General features: G+C 42.2%; 2 protein-coding genes across 5 annotated transcripts in view; one reads left to right on the forward strand and one right to left on the reverse strand.

The window, feature by feature from the left end:
• FAM227B (family with sequence similarity 227 member B) overlaps positions 1-5338 on the reverse strand; it is a 57165-nt gene extending 51827 nt beyond the window's left edge. Inside the window, exon 1 of the mRNA XM_075531293.1 lies at positions 5193-5338. The gene's annotated coding sequence lies outside the window, so the exon portion shown is untranslated. The remainder of the gene's footprint in view (positions 1-5192) is intronic.
• Positions 5339-5459: 121 nt separating this feature from the next.
• Positions 5460-21074, forward strand: DTWD1 (DTW motif tRNA-uridine aminocarboxypropyltransferase 1). Of its 4 annotated transcripts, none has more exons than XM_075530522.1 (5): positions 5460-5586; positions 8381-8697; positions 11815-11958; positions 13685-13943; positions 19149-21074. In XM_075530522.1, exons 2-5 carry the CDS (start codon positions 8434-8436, stop codon positions 19394-19396), a joined length of 915 nt encoding a protein of 304 aa, XP_075386637.1. In that variant the 5' UTR covers positions 5460-5586; positions 8381-8433; the 3' UTR covers positions 19397-21074. The 4 variants fall into 4 exon arrangements, with proteins under 4 accessions (XP_075386637.1, XP_075386636.1, XP_075386633.1 ...); XM_075530521.1 differs by having other exon boundaries at positions 5467-5596; XM_075530518.1 differs by lacking the exon at positions 5460-5586 and adding an exon at positions 5609-5933.
• The last annotated feature ends 357 nt before the right edge of the window (positions 21075-21431 follow it).

Below are 21431 nucleotides of genomic sequence, written 5' to 3' on the forward strand. Positions count from 1 at the left end.
TGTCGGACAAGCTGGGGACACCAAGTCCTAGCAAAGCACAGTATCACTGAAAAGAAATCTGCGTCCTAAAGTCTAACTTTAGGAAATGGCCAGCTGTCTGGGAACATCCACACTAGAATTTCCCTGAGAAATAAACGTTTATTATTTTAACCCATTGAAATGTTGGGTTCACTGACAGCAATAAATGTACTGTGGTGGTTATATCAAACGCAAAGTCCATAAACTCTTTCAGAATCCTTTGAGAAGTAGAACTCCGTCCCCTCCCCTTGAGTCCCCAAGGCTTTCTGACTCATTGGTAGCTCAAAGAATGCACAGGAAAAGGCACTGGGCTCCTTTTTGAGGTGAGGTCTGCAAAGGACATGCTGTTTCTTGTCAGTCATTGCAAGGCTCAGCTTTGGTGCTCTGGGGCAAAGCTCAGAAGTCTGCCTCTCCTGTTCCAGAGCTGTGAGAGGACAGGCTGCCTGGAGAGGCCTAGACAGCAGCTTTGCTACCATTCCTGGTCTGCCCCTCTGCATTCTTAGAGAACAGCTGTCCATCTGCCCTGCCCCAACTACTTATGACCAAGGCCATTTTAAGCCTCAATATTTTAGAGTATTGTATAACAATCATAACTGAATATTCACCTTAATTTGAAATTAGTACTCATTGCTTTTTAATCTGTGCACTTGAACTATTTTGACAAAACTAGAAATTAAGTTTAAAAGGATAGTGGGGTAGTAAACTATGTATTCCTGGCTTGAAGATAATGTTTTACTACTTACTCCACCCAGCAAGATCACCTTTATCCCTACATTAGAGGCTTTCAACCTACAATAACCTAAACATTTTACTAACATGGATATATATATGTATTAACCCACTGAACTTTTGATTTTTCTGTTGTAAACGCACTGTGATGGCTCTTAAAAAATGATCATAAACTCTTTGAGAAGTGGAGTCTATGTTTCCTCCTCTTGAATCTGGGCAGGCTTCATGAATTTTGTGGAAACATTTCCTTGTCTTTTAATTTCATTTTTCCATCAACTTTTGAAGCCCTCTCATTTAGCCAATCATATATTTAACTTTGCGAGCTATTGGGCACTGGTATTTCCATTTTTATGACATTTCATTGATCAAAGTGGCATTTTTAATTAAATATATCCCACTTACACATAGATCAGGATGACCCCCGATTGGTTCCAGAGCTGTCAAGAGGATTCTAATCCTATAGGACAGGATAGAGCTATCCCATAAGGTTTCCGAGGCTGCCAATCTTTATGGAAGCAAACCACCACACTGTTCTCTTCCTCATAGATCACACACAGTTGAAAAGAGCGCTGTGTGAGCTGCTTATTGAGCTAACCACAAGGTCAGTGGTTAAAACCCACCAGCTGCCACAACGGAGCAATCTGAGGCCGTTTATGCCTGCAGTTTTAGAAACACAACGGAGCCGTTTTACTCCGTCCAAAAAGATTGCCGTGAGTCAGAATCAGCTTGATGGCACTGAGTTTTTAACTGTTTTATTTTTGTAAACCATAAACATTCAAGGCCTTACAAGTTTAGCCCCCCCCCCCCCCCCCTTGATCTCCCTATTTTGAACTTAAAACCTCCTGGAACTTAGAAATCCTATTGATCTAGAAGGGGCGAAAGAGTTTGCCTGTGCTTAATCAAACACTAGAAAGTAACAGCCCCATCCCTTGTAGTAAAAATTCCTTTTAAACTTAATCAGTAAGGATATTCTAATTCAAGAAGGGGATAAGTAGGGCCATTTAGATAAGCAGTGGAGCCTGAAACATTTAGGTGGTACTGGTCCCACAGCCCCTTAGGTAATGCTGACACTTGATAGTCTGATAATCTCTTTGAAGAATTTTCCTGTGAACCTCTTCCCTTTGTTTCATTGTTCGAAGGTCCTCTGATCATCCTCAAAACCCGTTAATGATTTTCCCCAACCCTATCCTGCCACAATCTGTTGTTATTAGGTGCCATCCAGTCAGTTCTGGCCCATATTGGCCCTGTGCACAACAGACGGAAACACTGCCCCCGGTCCTGCACCTTCTTCACAATTGCTCCTGTGCTCGAGCCCATTGCTGCTCCCACTGCGTCAATGCATCTCCTTGAGGGCTTTCGTCCTTTTTCTGCTCCTCCCTTTTGCCAAGCAGGATGCCCTTCTCCGGGGACCAGGCTCCCTGACAATATGTCCTCAGTATGGAAGATGAAGTCTTGCCATCTCTGCGCTGAAGGACTATGCTGGCCATGCAACTTCTAAGACAGATTTTCTTGTCTTTTACCAGCCCAGGGTACTTTCAATATTCCTTGCCAGAACCACAATTCAAATACATCAATTCTTCTTCCCTCTTCCTTCTTCAATATCCAATTTTCATATGCATCTGGGGCGATGGAAAAGACCATGGCTTGGGTCAGGAGCACACAAGTCCTCAGAGGAACATCCTTGCTTTTCAATACTCTAAAGAGGACTTATGTGGCAAATGTACGTAATGCAACAACACGTAACTCTGCTTCCATGAGCACTGGTTGTGGATTCAAGCAAGACAAAAATACTTGGCTACTTCAACCTTTTCTCAACGTATCATGATGTTACATATTAATCCAGTTGTGAGGAGTTGTGTGGACTTCTTTACAATAAGTTTAATCCATATTCAAGGCTGCAATCCTTGATCTTCATCAGCAAGTGCTTCAATTCCTTCTCACTGTAGCTAGCAAGGTTCAATCAGTCGCATATTTAAGGTTGTTAATAAGCCCTCCTCTAAGCCTTTGGCGGCATCTTTTTTCATATAATCCAGCATATGGATTAAATAAGTACAGGGAGCGGATACACCCTGTAGCACTCCTTTCCTGAGCTTAAAATCCCCTTGTTCTGTTCTTGCAGCTGTCTCTTGATCCTTGTACAAGTGCCTCATGAGCACAATTGTTTTAGAATTCCCAGTCTCTCAGTTACCCATAGTGCGTTATGATCCATCCAGTTGAATACCTTGGCCTAGTCACATAAACACAAGTAAGCCTCTTTCTGGTATTTGCTGTGAGCCAAGATCCATCTGACATCATGACATCATTGATCGTATCCCTTGCTCTGTGTCCTCTTCTGACTCTGGCACGAACCTCTGGCAGCTCCTTGTCAACGTGCTGCCGCTATTGCTGGATGATCGTCAACAAAATTTTATTTGTGATTTCAATATTTTTCTGTAATTTGAGCATTCTGTTGGGTCACCTATTTTTGGAATGGGCACAAATATGAATCTCTTCCAGTCAGTTGGCCAAGTAACTGTCTTCCAAATTTCCTGGCATAGATGCATAAGTGCTTTCAGTACTTCATTAGCTCATTGGAATATTTCATTTGGTATTCCATCCATTTCCGGAGACTTGTTTTTGATTATTGCTTTCAGTGAAGATTGAACTTCTTTCTTCCTTCAGCACCATTGATTTTTGCTCATATGCTACCTCCTGAAATGATGGAATGTTGACTAGTTCTATTTAATACAGTGACTCTGGATTCTTTTAATCTTCTTTTAATGTTTTCTACATCAATATTTGTCCATATGGTGGAAAAAATGAAAACAAAAATAATTCATAAATTATCAAGGATTCATGAGGGTGAGAGAGTGGGGAAGGGGAAAAAGAAGAGCTGAAACCAAGGGTTCAAATAGAAAGGAAATGTTTTACAAATGTGCTTGATACAGCTGATGTATGGATTGTTATAAGAGCTGTAAGAGCCCCCAATAAAATGATTAACATAAAAAATATATATTTGTCCAAAAATCTTTTAATGTTGTAACTCAAGACTTGAATCTTTCAGTATTGCTTTAAGTTTTTGAGTTCCTTCACTTTAATATTTGCTATATCCTTCCTTTTGGGCTTTCTAACCCTTGGTTAGTCTCTGCATATTTCATTATAATATTTGACTTTATCTTCTCGAGTTGGCCTTTGAAATTGTATATTCAGTTCTCTGGCTTCATCATTTCTTCATCAACCTGCCACATAGTTTAAGATGTATAACTTGTTTGGCTTTCGCAGGATCTTTGAAGCAATTTGGAGGTAGCAAACCCCCACTGATTCCTTGTCAGCATTTTCAGACATAAAATTAGAATTTCTCAAATCCACCTGGTCTCTGACCGAAAGAATGATAGGCACTCAAGGGACCCTGGGTCTGCAGGCAACAAGACTGTATTTTCTGTGCTGCAATTGAGTCTGTTCTGACTCCTGGGAACCCCCAGTGTATGCCGTGTCATTGCAACCCAGTTTGACATAGAATGATCTTTCCAAACTGGACCGCCAGGCCTTTCTTCCCAAGTGGGATCTAGCTGCCGACAGTTTAGTCCTTCAACCCTTGTTATTGTCATCTAGCATCTCTTATTTTCGGTTACCCTTGTTTAACTGAGCATTGTAAGCCTCTCCAGGGTAACGTTCTGTTTTATCTACTTGCTTAATTCACAGTATTCACTGTTTAATATCTGACCATTGTATTTCTAACTCGTAGACTGTTCTACATAGTTTGTTTTAGTTTTCTCTGGAGTTTGGCAGGGGTAAAAAAGGTGGACAGTATGCTTAATTTCATACTGATTATAGTCAAAGTAATCCCAGCCCTGTTTAATTTTCACTCAAATCAAATTACCTAGAAGTGATTTTTTTATAGTAGCTTTTGTTATTTTTTTTAGGGTCCTGAAAAAAATTTTTAAATCATTTTTATTGTGGACTCTTACAATTCTTATCACTCTTATTAGTAGCTTTCAATATTATGTTGTTGGGTATAGGTGCTTTAGGGTGACATCATGGGCTACACACTGAGCTGCAAACCACAAGGCGGGGGGTTGGACGCCAACGGTTTGAACCCGGCAGCCGCACCCCAGGAGGAAGACAAGGCTTGTCTGCTCCCATCAAGACGTAAAGCATCGGGAACCCCAAGGCCAAGTTCCACTCCACTCCAGAGGGTGGCTGTGGCTCGGTCTAGACTTGATGGCCATGAGTTGGGTTTGGGTATGAGGGCGAAGAGAAAGGGGCGCTGGCCGTGGCTCGCCATCCTCACCAGGGCTGTTTGAGACCACCACTGACAGCCATCTCCTTCACTGTTCAATCTCGACCTTCACAAAGCTGCAGAACTAAGATCTCCCTGGATATCTCCCTGGATACAATATTCCTGGACATTGGGTTCACCTTTTCTTTTCCCTTCTCCCGTTCTTTCTTTCCCCACAACTCGTCACCTGAGAGTGGATTTCGAAATCCCTGTCCTGGAAATGGAGGCTGGGCCCAGGGTAGGGTGCGCACTCCGCGACAGCCGAGGAGGGGTCAGGCCAGGCCTGGACCTTCAGGCCCCTAGTCACCAAAGTCCACGGGCGTCTGGCTTCCGGAGAGGAGAGGCGGGGGCGGGGCCACCGTCCAACCCCGCCCCGCCCCGCCCGTTGCCTTCCCGCCGGCGCGCGCCACGCCCAGCCTCAGCGAAGTCCCGACGGGCCTGGCTCCTCCCACCGGTGTCTCCGGGAAAGCGCTCCGCCGGCGCGGTCCGCCGCGATCCCCGTCCGGCGCGGTCCGCAGCGATCCCCGTCCTGCGCGGTCCGGCGCCCTGCCCGGCCGGCGGCGAGGACGGCGCGTGGAGCTGTGAGTCTCGGTCCGTTCGCCGGCGCGTCTCCGCGACTCTGGGGCCCGTGGGCCCGGCGGCGTCCGCTTGGCCTCCGCGGAGCCGTTCTGCGGGGCGCCGTTGAACGCGGCCGCAGGCCCCGCGCGAGCGCTTGGCTCTCTGGGCGTTTGCGGGCCTTTCGGTGGAAACCGGCTTCCACGTTGTGCGTCACACGCCTTTCCCACCCCGCTTGTGTCCAGGGCTTTCCGGCCTGGGAGCAGGCAGCACGGAGGTACCCGGCGCCTTAGGAGCCTCTTCTAATGTGCAGCTCGGATGGATTTGGAGCGATAGGTCACGAAAGAGAAGCTGAGGGCAGACACTGAAATAGGTTTGCAATTGTGGGCACTTGAACGATTTAGGGTAATGGGTACATCACCAGGGAGCCTGGTTCTTGTGTCTGAATAATGTCTTGTGAATGTAGGGCAGGTAAACTCTGTTTCAGGTATATTTCAAGCATAGTCCACGCTCTTGAGTGATACAGAGAGGCTGCTTGTAATCGCCACATTGAAGATCTACTGACTGAACTCCTATCCCACTGCCTTCAAATGGTGTAGGACAGGGTAGAACCGCTCCGCAGGGTTTCCAAGACGGAAAATCCATAGGGAAGAGAAAGCCTCATCTTCCCCCCCATGATGGCGGAACCACCCAGTCAATGGTGGTTAGCTGCCCAAAGCTGAACCCTGTGCCTCAGCAGGATTCTTAACCAGCTTATTATTTAAAAAAATAAAATTTTTAAAAGAAGGCAAGACAGCCTGCCTACCACATGGTAGGGTGGTGTGGAAGGAGCCAAGAGTCTGTATGAAAAAGTCTGGTATGGTATCTCAGCTTTAGAACAAAATTAATGTTGGACCTGCACAGCTATGTGACCAGATTAAAACACAAACAAACAAACTCCAGGAAGAATAACTCTAGAAACTCTCAAGTACCTTCCCATTGAACATCACGGAAACACATTGACTTTCATGGCATTCCCATGGGATGGCATTCGATAGCCCCATTACTCTTAGTATTTTGGTGGCACATGTGAACCCACTAAGTATCCACTAAAATACTCAGTGAAATGGGGTTAGTTTAAATTAGGCTAATTCACCAGATGCTTATCAGATGAGCCCATGATTTGGGTCAGGAAGTATAGCTTCTAAATGTTCGTCTATAAGCATGTTGAGTGACACCATACTAAGACGATTTAGATGAAACTTCATTAGTTTCCTACACTTTTCATGGGTGACAGTTGGCCATTCTGTTGGCCAACAGCAATTGTAGCTCCTGCTCCAGGGGCTAAGAGAATCTCTTCCCCAAATCTTAAGGCTCCTCCTTTCCTTAGAATGAATCTATTCGTTTGAGTCAGGAGTTCTTTACCTGAGTCTGTAGATCGGCTCTATCTGAGAACCCCCCTGCAATTGTGTATGAAATACGGTGTCTGTATATTAAGGTACTTGTTTCCTGTCCAATTGCCCAAAGAACCTAAGACTCAAGGGAAATTGGCAGCTTACTCTCTCACACTTCTCTGGTTGAGGGAAAATTCACAAAGCTAGAACCCACTTTTCAGGCAAGTGATTTAGAGGGATAGTAAGTCATACTTTCCATTTGTGAAGCAGCAAGAAGGGATTGGACCAGTTTTCTCAAATATCACTTTCTCTGGGCAACCCAGAATGTAAACCGGTGCCTAATCAGTACTTACCCAAATATTTACTGTATTTTGGTTTCCCAAACTTGGGTGAATTTGGCAAGCATACAATACTTTCCCTTCAATGACCAGCATAATTTTCTTTATTTGACCCTGAGTTCCTGGGCCCTGCACTCTTCCGAAGCTCCTGATAAGTAGTTAAATTGGTGTCACTCCTTTCTTAACAAATTATGTTGCCTGTTATGTTCTGTAGGATTCTGTGTTCGCTTTCTGTCCAGAAGACCACAGTTTCCTGGTGCAGTCATACGGTTTCTCCTGTCAGTGCTTGGAGCCTCCTAGTCAAACACAATAGCATACGGGTTTATAATTTAAAGAGAATCAGTTTACAGCTGTGGAATGCATATCAAATCAAAAGGGCCCCGGGCTCTGTTTCTCCTGTAAAAGCTATCTTGCTTAAGCAGTCCACCAGCAACAATTTTGGCAGCCACCATCCAATTCTGAAGAAAATATGAAGTCATTTTCCTATTTTATCTCTTAATCCCAGAGGATCTGAATGTGTCTATATTTTTTAAAGTACTATAAATTTTCAGAGTGGACATTAATGTGACTTTGTAAAATGTATAATAAGACTTTAGTGTTCTAGATGTGTATATTTCACCTTGTGGGATATTTATAAATTATAATTGGCTGTAGATGCCTCTTGTTCACTAGTGGTATTTACTGGTGTGTGTGTGTGTTTTAGTGCAAGCTGGAGAAAGACATACCTCTTAGTTTTAGAAGCTATCTAACTAAATTTGGCTCATTTCTTGGGACCATATATTTTCATTGGAGTTCATTTGGGATTTATGGTCCTATAACATCAAAGTCCAGGTTACCATTTTTAGAAAAGAGGGCTGTCAAGAACTGTATTCTTGGCACCCAACCTTTATAGTTGAAATAAGTTTTCTAAATCGCCACCCTTTTATTTTTATGAAGGGAATAGTTGAGAAAGGTAACTCCAATTGGTTGCTGTTGAATTTATCAGTACTAAAATTATAACACATTATGTCAGTTTTATTTTGAGTAATTTATTTTCTAGGAGCAGTGCATCAAATGCTATCTATTTTACTTTGCTCCCAGTTTTTAGAATGTGTGTTTCTTTTTTATAGTGCACTTGTGATACCGTTTGAAAGTAGATGTGAAACTTGAGTTTGAATGGAAAATGTCTTCCAGCCCACCTACGGTTCTCAAAGAAAATGAACAAAGTAATTCAAAATGTGTGGACATAGAGCCGTCACAAACGCCTTCCGTCCTTTCAGAAGGACCCCTTCAAAACCTATGCTTAGCGTCACAAGAAGTTCTTCAACAAGCTCAGCAAAGTGGGAGATCCAGGTGTCTCAAATGTGGTGGCTCCAGAATGTTCTACTGCTATACCTGCTATGTCCCAGTTGAAAATGTACCTGTTGAACAGATTCCACTTGTAAAGGTTGGTAAGAAATGTAACTGTTCGAAAGTGGGGACATAGACCTTTAAAAATGTCTTATGATGTATCTGTACTAACGTAACTGAAACATTAGATGTCATGAAAATGCATTGTATCAACGAAACATTTAAAACATGACTAAATACTCGGGTCTGCAATGAATGGGATTGTTTTCAATTATATAAAAAAAATTTTCTTTAACATAGCATTGTGCTACATATAAATATGAACTATTTACGACGCAGGGAAAATGTGGCATACATTTGCATGTTTTCAGAAACAAGTGTAGTGGTTACACACATTGTGCTGCTAACTACAAGGTCAGCAGTTCAAGACCACCAGCCGTGCTATGGGAGAAAGACAGAGCTCTCTTCTCCCGTGACCAGTTAACAGTCTTGGACACACAACCCGGGAAGTTTTTGGTTTATTTGAGCCAGGGTGGATTCGATAGCAGGGAGTTTCGTGTTCTGAAGAGACGAGTTTACGAACAGTGTGCAGCTTTCAGAGTGATTTCAGGACTATTCCTTCAGCAAAGACTGTCCTCAAAGAGTTAGGTTGGTTTTTCCTACTTTTTGGTGACTTGGTTCCAGGTTTTATATCAGTGGCCAAAATGAAACAAAAATCACCTTAAGATGACAGATCTCTTGATCTGTGTTATAGTAATTTTAAGCGAGATTTCAGAATTGATTAGAATTGATTGATTAGATTAATACTTATTGGTGCTAACCAAGATTATATAATAGGCCCACAGACACCAGGTCCACCTAATCACCAGGTGTATTTCATGGATATTTACAGTGATGGACTTTAGGATGAAGTCAAATAAAGTATGAAGTTTGACAACTATCTGTAAGATCTAAACTCAGTACACGTGTACTCTTTCCAACTTGCGAGGAAGAAAAAAAGTTAAAACTACATTTGACATTATATAATGTAGTGGTTTTAAGGGTTAACTTAAATTTGAAATAGGAAATACGCGCAGCTTTTGTGTTAAAAGTATCAGAAGTCTCGGGCTTGCTCTGAGAGAACTAAAGATACCCAAGCTGGGTCCCAAGCATGTTTCTTGAGCACATCTTTTGCATAATTTTCCAAGGCTTATAGATTTTAGTTCATAAAAATTCTCATTGTATAATTTAAAAAATAGGGCAGCCCCATGATTTGTAAACTATATCAATAGCATTCAGTCCTGTGTCTTTATCAACGCTAACCCTTGAAGAGAGCCAGTTTATCTGGAATGTTGGCTATCTGCCTCCATCTGCATATAAGACAGTCTGCTAGAATACTTTGTTGTGATCCGCATTCCTTTCTCTCCACTGTACCACCTTCTCCGGGCTGATCTGATGGGAGAGGCCCTGGGAAAGGGAGTGAGTAGTACCAACCGAGACTGAGTATCATGAGGAAAGTCTGAAGTAGATGACTGTGAACTTAAAGGGTGAATTTCACATAAGTAGCAATTGGTTGGAAGCAATTGGCCTTAACTTATAAATGATCAGTAGACCCAGGTTTTATTGTTGTTACAAACAGGGAGACTCGGAATCCTGTTGGAAACTTTAATTGAAAAAAACATTCTGTGTACATGTTTGTGGGCGTGGGTCCTTTTAAGGTGTTTTATTAATAGCATCCTCTCCTTGCCCAATCAATGAAATATACAAGATATGTAACTATAGAAGTATATAAAGTTGAGATCATTGACTAGCACTGCGGCAGCTGTTTCTTTCAGCTATTGTTGTGGAACTTATGACGTACGGAACAACACGAGTGAGTCCCAGACTAAAGGTGCCCAGTAACCGAAGCTGCGTGATCCCCTTTATGTAAAGTCCTAGAAGACGCAGCTCACTTACAGGGAGCAGGCTAGTGGTTGAAAACTGAGACAGTTGGCGATAGGGAAAGGGAAAGGAAAGAGGAAGAGGGAGAGGGAAGAGAAAGAGGGAGAGGAAGAGGGAAAGGGAAGAGGAAGAGGGAGAGGGAAGAGAAAGGGAGAGGGAGGAGGAAGAGGGAGAGGGAAGAGAAAGAGGGACAGGGAAAAGGGAAGAGGGAGAGGGAAGAGGAAGAGGGAAGAGAAAAGAGGGAGAGGAAAAGGGAAGAGGGAGAGGGAAGGCACAAAGAGTGTTGGGAACATTGGATGTGTTCTCTTGCTGGTAGCGATGGATTCAGGGTGTCATGTACATGAAACCTTGTTCAATTAGCTACTTAAAAAAATTCATTGTCTTAACTGTGAAAATAACTCTTTTTCTCCAGGTAAATCTCTAGACCCCTGCCTGTTGAGATGAGCTGCAGAGCTAGGCAATAGGAGGGTTCTTATTTTAACAACAAACCCTTTGACATCTGAAGTGATGTAAAACTCAGGGAGGGCTTGTACATATCATGGGGAGATAGGACTCAGTTTTCATTCTTATAACCATGACAATGCAGGGCTTGAACGGGCATTCTAAAGAAAGCTATGGCAGAGGAACCAAGTGAAATAATAGAATTAAATAACTCTAGAATTGAGAAAAAGATTTTATTTTTTGCATCGAGGCAGGTATGTAATCTATAACAAATAGTGGAGCTTTAAGGTAAAGACTTTAAGTACGATGGTTTTGAGGAGAGTTATTTGGACATAAAGATTGTACTCCATAGACATGTTCTGTTATTCCAATTAAAAGATGTAATTTTATTTCAGTTGTGTTGTTTAAGGCCATTAATAAGAATCACAATATTCACAAAAAAGAAAAGTTTGTTTTGGGCATTGGTAGTTGTACAAGGGTCAACATTGTAACTTGAATTTTTGATTTGAAACTTCTGTCCCACATTTCATTTGAAAATAGCATAAGGTCTGCAGTTCTTGGCACTGAAACTGAAATACATGAAATTTCATACCTATGTAACTTACAGGAAAGTGACATTGGAGTTTCAAGAGCAGATTCTATGTTAAAAAGTTGAAAATAGTTCTATTAATGATTAATAATAGTGAAGAAGAAATGTAGGTTTGCTTTGACTTTTAATCTGCTCTAGAAAAGAATGACTTTCAAACAATGAGAATATATAGCAAATTATTTTGAGCTTACCACATAAGCTTTAGAAGCCATCTTTCTTCATTTTAAAAATAGCTATATCTGTTATTCACTTTTTCAACTTTAGCTTCCATTGAAGATTGATATCATTAAGCATCCAAATGAAACAGATGGAAAAAGTACTGCTATACATGCAAAACTTTTAGCTCCTGAATTTGTAAATATTTACACGTATCCATGTATTCCAGAATATGAAGAAAAAGACCATGAAGTAAGTGCCTTGTTTTTTACAACTCTTTACAATGAATCTAAAAGTGAATCTTAAGTTATTTTGCCTTACTAAACTGTTTGAACACAAATTAATGTTCTTAGATTTCTAGTATTACCCGTATGTGGCATAGAGTAGTGTGAATTTTACTTTATTTATGTCCAAGTGTCCGGTGATCCCAGACAGTGGTTCTCAACTTTCCTCATGCCACGGCCCTTTAATGCAGTTCCTCATGTGGTGGTGACCCCCCCCCCCCCCTCCCAGCCATCAAATTATCTTCGTTGCTACTTCATCACTCCACTTTGGCTACTGTTCTGAGTTGGGCGACCCCTGTGAAAGGGTCGTTCGACCCCCAAAGGGATCGTGACCCCCAGGTTGAGAACCGCTGCTCTGGATCTTTATGCTTCTGCGAGCCTTTTCTGCTTTTCTTTAAATGCCATATTTCTTCAGGCTTTTACTCGTTGCCAGAATTCCTGTACCTGCCTTACTTTTTCCGGCCTTCATTCTCCGGTCTAATTTGATGCAAACTGGGAAAAAAGCTGTTGGAATCCCCTTCAAAAAAAAGGAAAAGAAAGACTGGGAAGGACGATTTCGTATATGGTCTCTGTAACGCTTCTTGTAGTTGTTTAAAGATCTTCCTCACTCACTTTTAGAGTCTGAGTAATTGGAATCGGCAGATTTTGTGAGCTACAACGGACTGTGCTGAAAACTGAATGTTAAAGTAGATCTCAGAACATGAGGCCCTGGGTCCTTTTAGTTCTCTGGAGGATCATTTGTTACTGTGATTGATCTAAAGCAAGATAAAAATTAATATATTCATTTGCTCCAGAAATTACTTGGTATTACCTTTTCTTTCTATTTCTCTGTAACATTTACACACACATATTATACAAAACCCAAGATTCAGCAAACCCACAGCCACTGAGTTAATTCCAACTCAGGAGCCCAATAGGGTGGAATGGAACCACTCCCTAGATTTCCCTGGGTTTCCCAAGGCAGTAAATCTTCATGGGAGCAGACAGCGTCCTCATTCTCCCATAGTTTGCATACATAGAAGCACATCTATACTTGGCTTGTATGGAAACTTGTATCTGAGCATTTTGAATCAAGAAATTATATTTCCTACTCTGGAAAAATTGGTAACGTTTATGTTTTTAAAAAGAACATAGTAGTTTTGCGATGGTGAGAGAAAGACAAGGCTTTCTACCTAAAGATCTAGTTCCAGAAGCCCCCTGGGCACTGTCCACGGGACTGCTATAAGCCAGAGTCAACTCAATGGCAGTGAGTTTGGTTTTTTGGGGCTCTATGATGAGATGTGTTATATCTATAAATCAATAAACAAGGACGAAGCCTTATACTTTACTCATTGGTAATTTTTCTGTTCTGGTTCCCTCAATGAATCACCAAATTGTAAAAATTTAGATCTGTTCGTGTTTCATATCGTCACCGTCACAGAATTACTTAAATATTTAAGTTTCGAACCTCACTTTAAGAGAAAGTAGGAGATGCCCGCAGGTCAGATGTTCATAACCAGGGGACTGCCTGTAGTACTTTTTGGTTGTATTTCTGATGATAAATTAGTAGAAAAGAGCCAGAAGAAACACTGCCATGCTTACTACAAGAACGTACAGTAGAGCTGAAGGCTTGTTGTACATGTAATCAACATTTTTCCCCCTCTCAGAGTTTCAAGTTCATCAGGAACTACTAACAAGAGTTTCCTTGGTTTCAGGTTGCACTTGTTTTCCCTGGACCTAAGTCTGTCTCAGTAAAAGATATTTCTTCTCATCTGCAAAAAAGGATTCAAAATCACACTAGGGACGAACACGATGACCCCGACAAGCCGCCTGTGAAACGCAAGAAAACGGCAGGGCAGGATGGCCATTCTCTGAATGACAGCAAGTGGGAAGGCCCAGCACTGAAAAGAATCGTATTTATAGACAGCACCTGGAACCAGACAAACAAAATAGTCAGCGATGAGCGACTTCAAGGTAAGGAAAGGAAAAAAAGAGAAAGTTTTTCTTGCTCTTCCCCTTCCATCATTTATCTTGAAAGACTTCAGGTGTTCAGATAAAGTTGCCCTGAATACCCGTCCACCCTCCCTTAGAGTGACGGTTGTTAATGAGTTGCCACATTTGCTTAATTATTGTGTGTGTGGACTTAAAGAGGTATTTTGGGTTATTCCATTGAATAGTAAGTTCGAGGTTTTATCATACTTTCCCTTTAAATCCTTAATATATATTTCCTAAGAATATTGGCGCTTCTGTGCATAGGAACAGCACTATTATCATGGTGGCGAAACTATTAGCACTCCTGAAAAGCTGTATAATCTGATTTTTGTATAGCCCCCAAATAGCTTTTGTGACTTTTTCTCTCTGATGTGGCATTTAAAAAGGCCTGGCATTGCCATCAGTTAATTATGACACATTATTATTTTAAAGTAATCCCCCTGTTTTTGCTTTTCGTGGCTTAGATTTTTTGGAAGAGGTCAGTTATCTGAGGGTGCCCTTACAATTAAGTTTCGTTTAACTTTATGGCAAGGATAATTCTCTGAAAAGCTAAATTCATGATGCTTCTAGTTTATAACTATTATATGGCATGATTAATAGCATGCTCGTGAACAGACATGAACCTGTCTAGCTGATAAAAGTAGCCATTCCATGCGAGAGGAAGTGGTATACTGGCTGCATCCAGTCATGAGGCACACTAGGGACCTTGGAAAGTTCATGGCCGATGGGTGAATGGAAAATGAATTATTTTCACGAGCTATTTGAAGCCCCCTTGTATAATACAGGTTGTTCACTTGACTCAAGTAGTGACTGCCAGCTTGCTCCATTATACATGCTTATTTCCTGTTTGAAATTAATGCAGTCTGCAGGGACAGGCTTTCAGACAGAAGTGTTTCTCCAAGCCAACACCACGTGGCTTCAGCATCCATGGCGCCCTTTGCCTAAGTTAGTAATTCCCCGAGTGTTGTAAACTAGTGATGTCCCAAGTTTATTATTTCTTCTACATTCATTAGATAACATCCATTCTACGTAAAGAAGCGTTTCTCATTTTCACCCCCTCCTTTATCTCCCACTTGCCCCACTATCTTGAGAACACTGGTCTTATTTTCTAACCCAGCATGTGATAATGTCTCACTGCTGGTACTCTTTTCCATGATCCCACGTTGTCTGTGGATGCACCGCCGAGCCCTTCTGGCCTCTTTAGTCTGTCTGGTACTACAGGATGTGCCCCAAATTGATTTGTACTCTCTCCTGCCCCGGGCCTGGAATCCATCAGTTTTTCTAAGAAGTCGGTTCCTTGTATTTGGAAGGATGCTAGAAAGCAAGATTGATGAACCTCAGATTCTAAGTAATGGGCTCCTGTCCTAGTTTGGGGGAAATGATTTCATCTTTCTGTCTCTCAGCTTGCTTACTATAAAGGGTGAGGTACACAGCCAACACATAAATGGTACAGTTAACTATCGGCAGTGAAAATGGCATCACCGTTCAGATAGAAGGGTTGAATTTAAATGCAGTCCAATTTAAATCTTTGTTTGTTACCAAACTGCCCTCCACCCAAAAAGGAAATCGCTGTCATTGAGTCGACTCCAACTCCTGCGGCCCTGGAGGTCAGGGCAGAGCTGCCGATGGCTCTCTGAGACTGTGCCTTCACAGAAGGACAGAGGTGACTGCTGGCCTTGCAGAAGGCTGCCCGTCTGTTATAATTTCCCGGATGATCAGGTGTTTCCTTGGTACTGGAGTAGGCACCGGGGAAATAATTGTGCTAACTTCAGAATTCAATCATTTCTGTTTGACTGTGGCACTTGAAAAATAAGCTTTTAATCAAATACGTTAAAATAATACAGTTACTTGAGTCCATAGCAATGCGCATCTGTCTTTAAACAGTTTTTGAAATTAGTACTTTAAAAAAGTATGTATGGAACATACACGTTTTAAATTTGGAAGTAATGTCTATTGTGGTCTGAATGCATTGGAATCTGAAGGTTTATGCTTTTGCAAAGAGGCATCCTAGAAATCCAACTTTCTCAAATTATTGGGTTATTTATTTATTTTAATAATACGATAAAGAAATAAGCTGGGGAGGAAAGAAAGCAGAGGCCAGAACTCTGCGTCCATTAATGTAGCTGCTGCACTTGTTCCATTTCGTGTTTTGTATTTGTCACAGCAGTGCCATTGTGATCCTCACCCCCGCACTGTGCAGGCAGAGCGAGCTTCATCCCCATCGTGTAGGAAGAGTAGGTCAAAAGTAGTACTTGCCTAAGAAACACAACCAGTACAGTGAAGAACCGGAGCTCAAACGGCCTCTCTTGCTCCCTTTGACTTCGCTGAGTTCTTCAGGCCTTTCCTGTAGTTCTGCTAAAAGCCTTGGGTTTGCTTGTAGCTCTTCACTGGCTCCGTGCGCCATGTACAAAGAAACAAGGCCACAGCCCAGGTAGTAGTTGCCAAAGCAGCTTCAGCGGGAGAACATCCTCCCAGGCTAGTGTTAACAATGTGCATCATCTAGAAAAGGAATTCAAGGCAGGTTTTGGAATCTGGTTTATGATAACTAGACCTGAACGCAAATGAATGCATATTAGCTTTAACTAGCTTAATTTATATAGTTTGTACTTCTGAGATCTCTACATACATAAATAGAGTTTCTTTGGTATTCTGATTGCCTGTGAGTGTACTTAGGTGTGTGTGAAAAAGTAATAAAGGCTGGGTAGTGGGTGGAAGGGCGAGGCTGTATTTATATGTGTGCGATGTACTGAATGTATGAAACCTGGAGGAGATTTGTTGCCGTGTTTAAGAGAGAGACAGTCCTAAGACTCTTTCTGACAGACAGAGAGAGAGAGAGAGAGAGAGAGAGAGAGAGAGAGAGAGAGAGAGAGAGAGAGAGAATTGCCTGCCACATTCATTTGGATGGTTACAGCAGCAAGTTACTCGTCAGAAGCTTTTTCTGAGCCATTTTTCTTTAAAATTACCTTATATGGCAATTGAAATAGCCAAATGAAATTACTGAAGTATAAACCCTTGAAAAAACTATAAAAGGAATTTTTGAAGTGAGATTCAAAGTCTGATTTTGGTGTGTCTGCATTTGTGTTTTAGTCTTGCCTAAAATCAGATTTGTGCATAAGCGTTGTGTTATTCCAAATTCACATAAAATGTCTGTCATGTATTCCAATTCTATGCCACATCACAGTTTTTAGGGGTGTGTGTGTTATCCCTTTAACATAATGAAAGAAACATTTTCTAAAGGCAGGCTTTTCTCTGAGTGCCCGGTTTCAACCCTTGCCCTTTCTGACCCCTCAGTGCACCACAGGGAATAATTAAGGCTCTGAACATATTTATAGCCCCTGTATATGTGAAATTCTGGTTTCTAGATCAGCCAAGTTACTGTCACAAGAAACAATCCATGTTTATTATAAATCATTGCCTTTAAAATTTTAAGACATTTTATCATTTTCTGGGATTACACTAGTTTAAATCCTCAAGCGTCACACATTGGGATTTGTGGGTTTCCTTCCTTTATGCATTGTGAGTACCCAGGGGAAGAACCACGTTAGCGATGTAAAGTGGTGCTGCTTGGTCAAGTTTGGCGAGAGGTTGAGCTGCTTATTTCATCACTGCCCAAGACCGCACAGCGATTGTACTTAAGCAAAGCCCTTGAAGGCGGCGCATGCAGTTCAGTCACACAATGTAAACCTGCACCTGCAAGGGAAGAGTGGACCTCGCGTTCTTGAAGATTCCCCCCAAGGAAGCCCCAGGAAGATACAGAGATACCAAGGATTGTGTTGTGTTGTTGGAGAACAAGTCTGAATCAATAAAAATGGCATTATACCTTAGTATACCATTAGTCCTCTCTGTCCCTTGACTGTGACTAACTGAACTGTTCCAGCTTCTAAAGCGGTAGCTTGGCGCCTGTCATAGCGTTGCTGACTGTACTTCACGTGTCACTGACTAACATTGTAGATAGTGAAACCTACAGAAGACGGAGCCTCTAAGATGGGACGCTGTCAGAGAAGGAAAAGTCAAATATTTCCACGGAAACAAGTGATAGAGAAGTGGTAAGAACTCGCCCTGTCAAAGATGAAAATCTTGCGAGTCCCAGAAGAGCAAGGCAGCCCCATTGAGTACTGGCTGTCACACATTTCCCTGTGCCTCCTCATACACACCACCCAAGACAGGTGGAGGGCAGACAGAGGTTTTCTTTCCTCCTTGTAGTTGGATACGTTCCCCTCCATTCCTTCCCCCATATTCCACAGACGTTCAGTCCTCCATAGCGCTTAATCGCTCAATGTCTGTTTGTCTCATTATGTTGCTACGTTTCTGAGGTAACCCCAAATATTTTAGTAACTTTTGGGATAAAGTGGGCCTGTGTGAAAGTAGGTAATCGTTAGTCAATATTTCCAAGTCTGGGCTGATTGTGATGTTACCCTCTTTCTCACTTTAAAATAAAATCTGTTAAAAATAAAGTCTGGTGATATAAGTGGTGCGCTTCCAAGAATGCATCCAAGTAACTGAAGAAATCACCCTGGGTTTACAGGGTGAGTTCTGTGTTTCAAGAGAGGAGAGCCCTGCTCTGCTATTTCACAAACCGTTTCTTCTTTAAACGTGCAGGCGCCGGCGTTCATGCTGACGGCACCACCGTGAGGCCCTGGGGCACACATGCGACAGGAGTCTCCGAGACAACTCTGGGTGCTCTGGGCCTGACACTGTAGCTTCTTTAGGATGTAGCCTAAATTAGATCATCTAAAAGTCAACTTTTACTCTAATTAAAGGCCATTAGGCTGCCCATCTCAGAGTTTTAGAAAGATGTGTCAAATGTAAGTTTATCAAGGAAAGAAAAAAACCCTTTTTACCTTTCTGAAAATTGGTGCATTTAGGACTGTCAGACTAAACCTGGTGGCATTAGTAGATAATAGAAAGAAAAAGGTGAGTATTTTAAATGCTAACTACTTTTAATCCCTCTCTACAAGATCCAAGACTCAATGGTCATTTCATGTGTTGAGATTTTATTCTGTGTCCTACATTGCTTTGGGGTATACCTGAAAACATTAATAGGACTGAATTAAAGGTGGGATTAAAGACATGTATCTTGTGTTTTAGAAATGATAACAATCCTGAGATACCTGAGAGAAATCATTATTTTTGTGTCACACCCTGTGGTTAAGAAGAAATGTTCAGACCTTTCTTATTTTTTGGCAGGGTTGTTACAAGTTGAGTTGAAATCCAGAAGAACGTGCTTTTGGCGTCATCAAAAGGGAAAGCCGGAGACCTTCCTTTCCACAATTGAAGCCATTTACTATTTTCTAGTAGAGTACCACACTGACCTATTAGAAGAGAAATACAGAGGACAATATGATAATCTTTTATTCTTCTATTCTTTTATGTATCAGCTGATAAAGAAGGCCAAGTGTTCTGGAGACAAACAAACAGGAAAACTTCTCCATTAATTTTTCAAAAGACTCTCCTCATTTTATTTTTCTAAAATTTATAAATATATAATTGTGCTTTGCTTATTTGTAGAAATGCTCATGTCTCATATCTGCAAGACCCCTTAGAAAACAATCCTAGTTTCATTTTATTTCAGATTCTTTAAAAGGAGTCCTAAGGCCATTTTTTCAGAGCTAGCATTAACTGTGAAACTCGTTCCAGAATCTATATGCTCAAATCCGCGATATCATGCTTTCGTAAGTATAATTTATGTTCATGCAATCCTCTACATTTGTTGGGGAGATCTTCCTATCTTTCACTACTTTTGAAAAAAGATGGGATCACAATTTTCTTGCTGAAAAAAAGTGTTTTTGTTTTTTTTTTTAAGTTAGTGGGGAAAAGGGGCACAACTAGAACTGTAGCTCCCACCTCTAGGATTATTTTTGTGAACACATCCTATGTGAAAGCCACGGGCTGGTTTTGACTTCTGTGTGACTGTGCCCAGGGGAAGGAAATGCTGTTAATCATGTGGCCCCGCCAAGAGAGGGCTCTCTGATGTGATTCAACACGCTAAATGTTTCCCTCCACTAAACACAGTGATGGATCCAGAGCCGAGCGCCTGGCCTGACAGCCCTCGGGTCCTTTTGGATCATTGATACGGAGGCTCGAAGCAGTAACAGGCAACCGTGGTGGTGGCGAGCGCAGGCTCTTGAGCTAGACTTCCTGTGTCGGAATTCCACCTTGGCCTTGCCCATGTCATCAGCTCAATGACAGTGCCTTTGCCGTAGCTGGAAAGGATGGTACAAAGGCTACCCCAAAGCAGCATTATGAGGTTTCACAGAGTTGACAGATCCGAACGCCCTTCCACAACATTTGGCATGTCGCAAGTGCTCTACAAAGTCAGCCCCCAAAGCTTTGCTACCAGGACTCCAGTTCACACATGCCTGGGCTTGCTCCAAACAGATTGTCCCTGGAAATACCAAGTGCCTGCGCACACTCTCTCAGTAATGCACCTATCCTCGTCTCAAACAAAGGTTTCCTAGGACAGCGCAGTTCGATTTAAGGGAGAGAGGTCAGATGAGAAGGTTCTGCCCCGTGTTTGGATCCCCAAGGAGCCCTGGTGGTGTAGTAGACCAGCAGTTCAAGTTCACCAGCTGTTCCCCAGGAGAAAGGTGAGGCTTTCTGCTCCTGCGAAGATTCACAGCCGTGGGAACCCACAGGGCAGCTCGCCCCTCTCCTGTAGGGTTGTAAGAATGAGAATTGAGTCAGTGACAGAAAGGGAGGAGGTCTTGATCATTTTTTTAAAGGACACAGCATGATCATGAGGAAATTTTAAGAAAAACGGCCAGGGAAGTGGTGCGGAGGAGAGCTTCCATTCTTCCACAGGGCGGCAAGGTCTGTCCAGTCAGGATTTCATTGGCAACGCTCACCACACCCACCCGACAGACTGGATCTTGCCCCTTCAAACTTCTCTTCCCCAAGCTCACTGTTGAAAGAGAATTTGAATCCCCCAAGGAAGCCGAAACTGCATTTGGATGTGGGGTACGTTGAGGAGCACAGAGCTCTGGGGGAGGCCTGAGAGAGATAAAAGCACCTCTCCTTCAGAGATGTATAGACTTAGATGGAGGATATGCGGAGAAACAGTAGCTTTCCGTGTTGCTATTTTTGTTTAATAAAAATCCCTATGATTTTGTAATATCTTTGACATTCTTCTATATGCACCTTTTATGTTTTTATTTGGAATTGCAGACTAAGAATGAGAAAACGCAGCAGTTGCTCATTAGCGATCTTGCTGCCCGGTGATGAGAGCCTGTTTGAGTCTGGCCAGCAAAGGATAGAAAGAGTCAAGGGGTAAAGATAGGACTAACCGTACGACATCGTTTCATCACCTCGATCTGGCTGCACACCACTGGAGGCCTGTGCTGGTTAGCTCTGTTCCCCGCTCGTGTTAAAACTGTCCACGCTTCCCTTCTTCTCTCGGCTTTCTGTTCTGTGAGTTAGTTGGGCCACTGTGATCTCTGACTCCTGCTTGGAATGAAGAATTGGGAAGAACCG

The sequence above is a fragment of the Tenrec ecaudatus genome, chromosome 14, assembly GCF_050624435.1.
Source record: "Tenrec ecaudatus isolate mTenEca1 chromosome 14, mTenEca1.hap1, whole genome shotgun sequence".
NCBI lineage: Eukaryota > Metazoa > Chordata > Mammalia > Afrosoricida > Tenrecidae > Tenrec > Tenrec ecaudatus.

Bases quoted from the DNA above. Each gene is read 5' to 3' on its own strand.
- DTWD1 (XM_075530522.1), top strand. From the start codon at position 8,434: ATGTCTTCCAGCCCACCTACGGTTCTCAAAGAAAATGAACAAAGTAAT. The intron at 8,698-11,814 runs GTTGGTAAGAAA...TTTCAACTTTAG, and splicing joins AACAGATTCCACTTGTAAAG to CTTCCATTGAAGATTGATAT. The intron at 11,959-13,684 runs GTAAGTGCCTTG...CCTTGGTTTCAG, and splicing joins ATGAAGAAAAAGACCATGAA to GTTGCACTTGTTTTCCCTGG.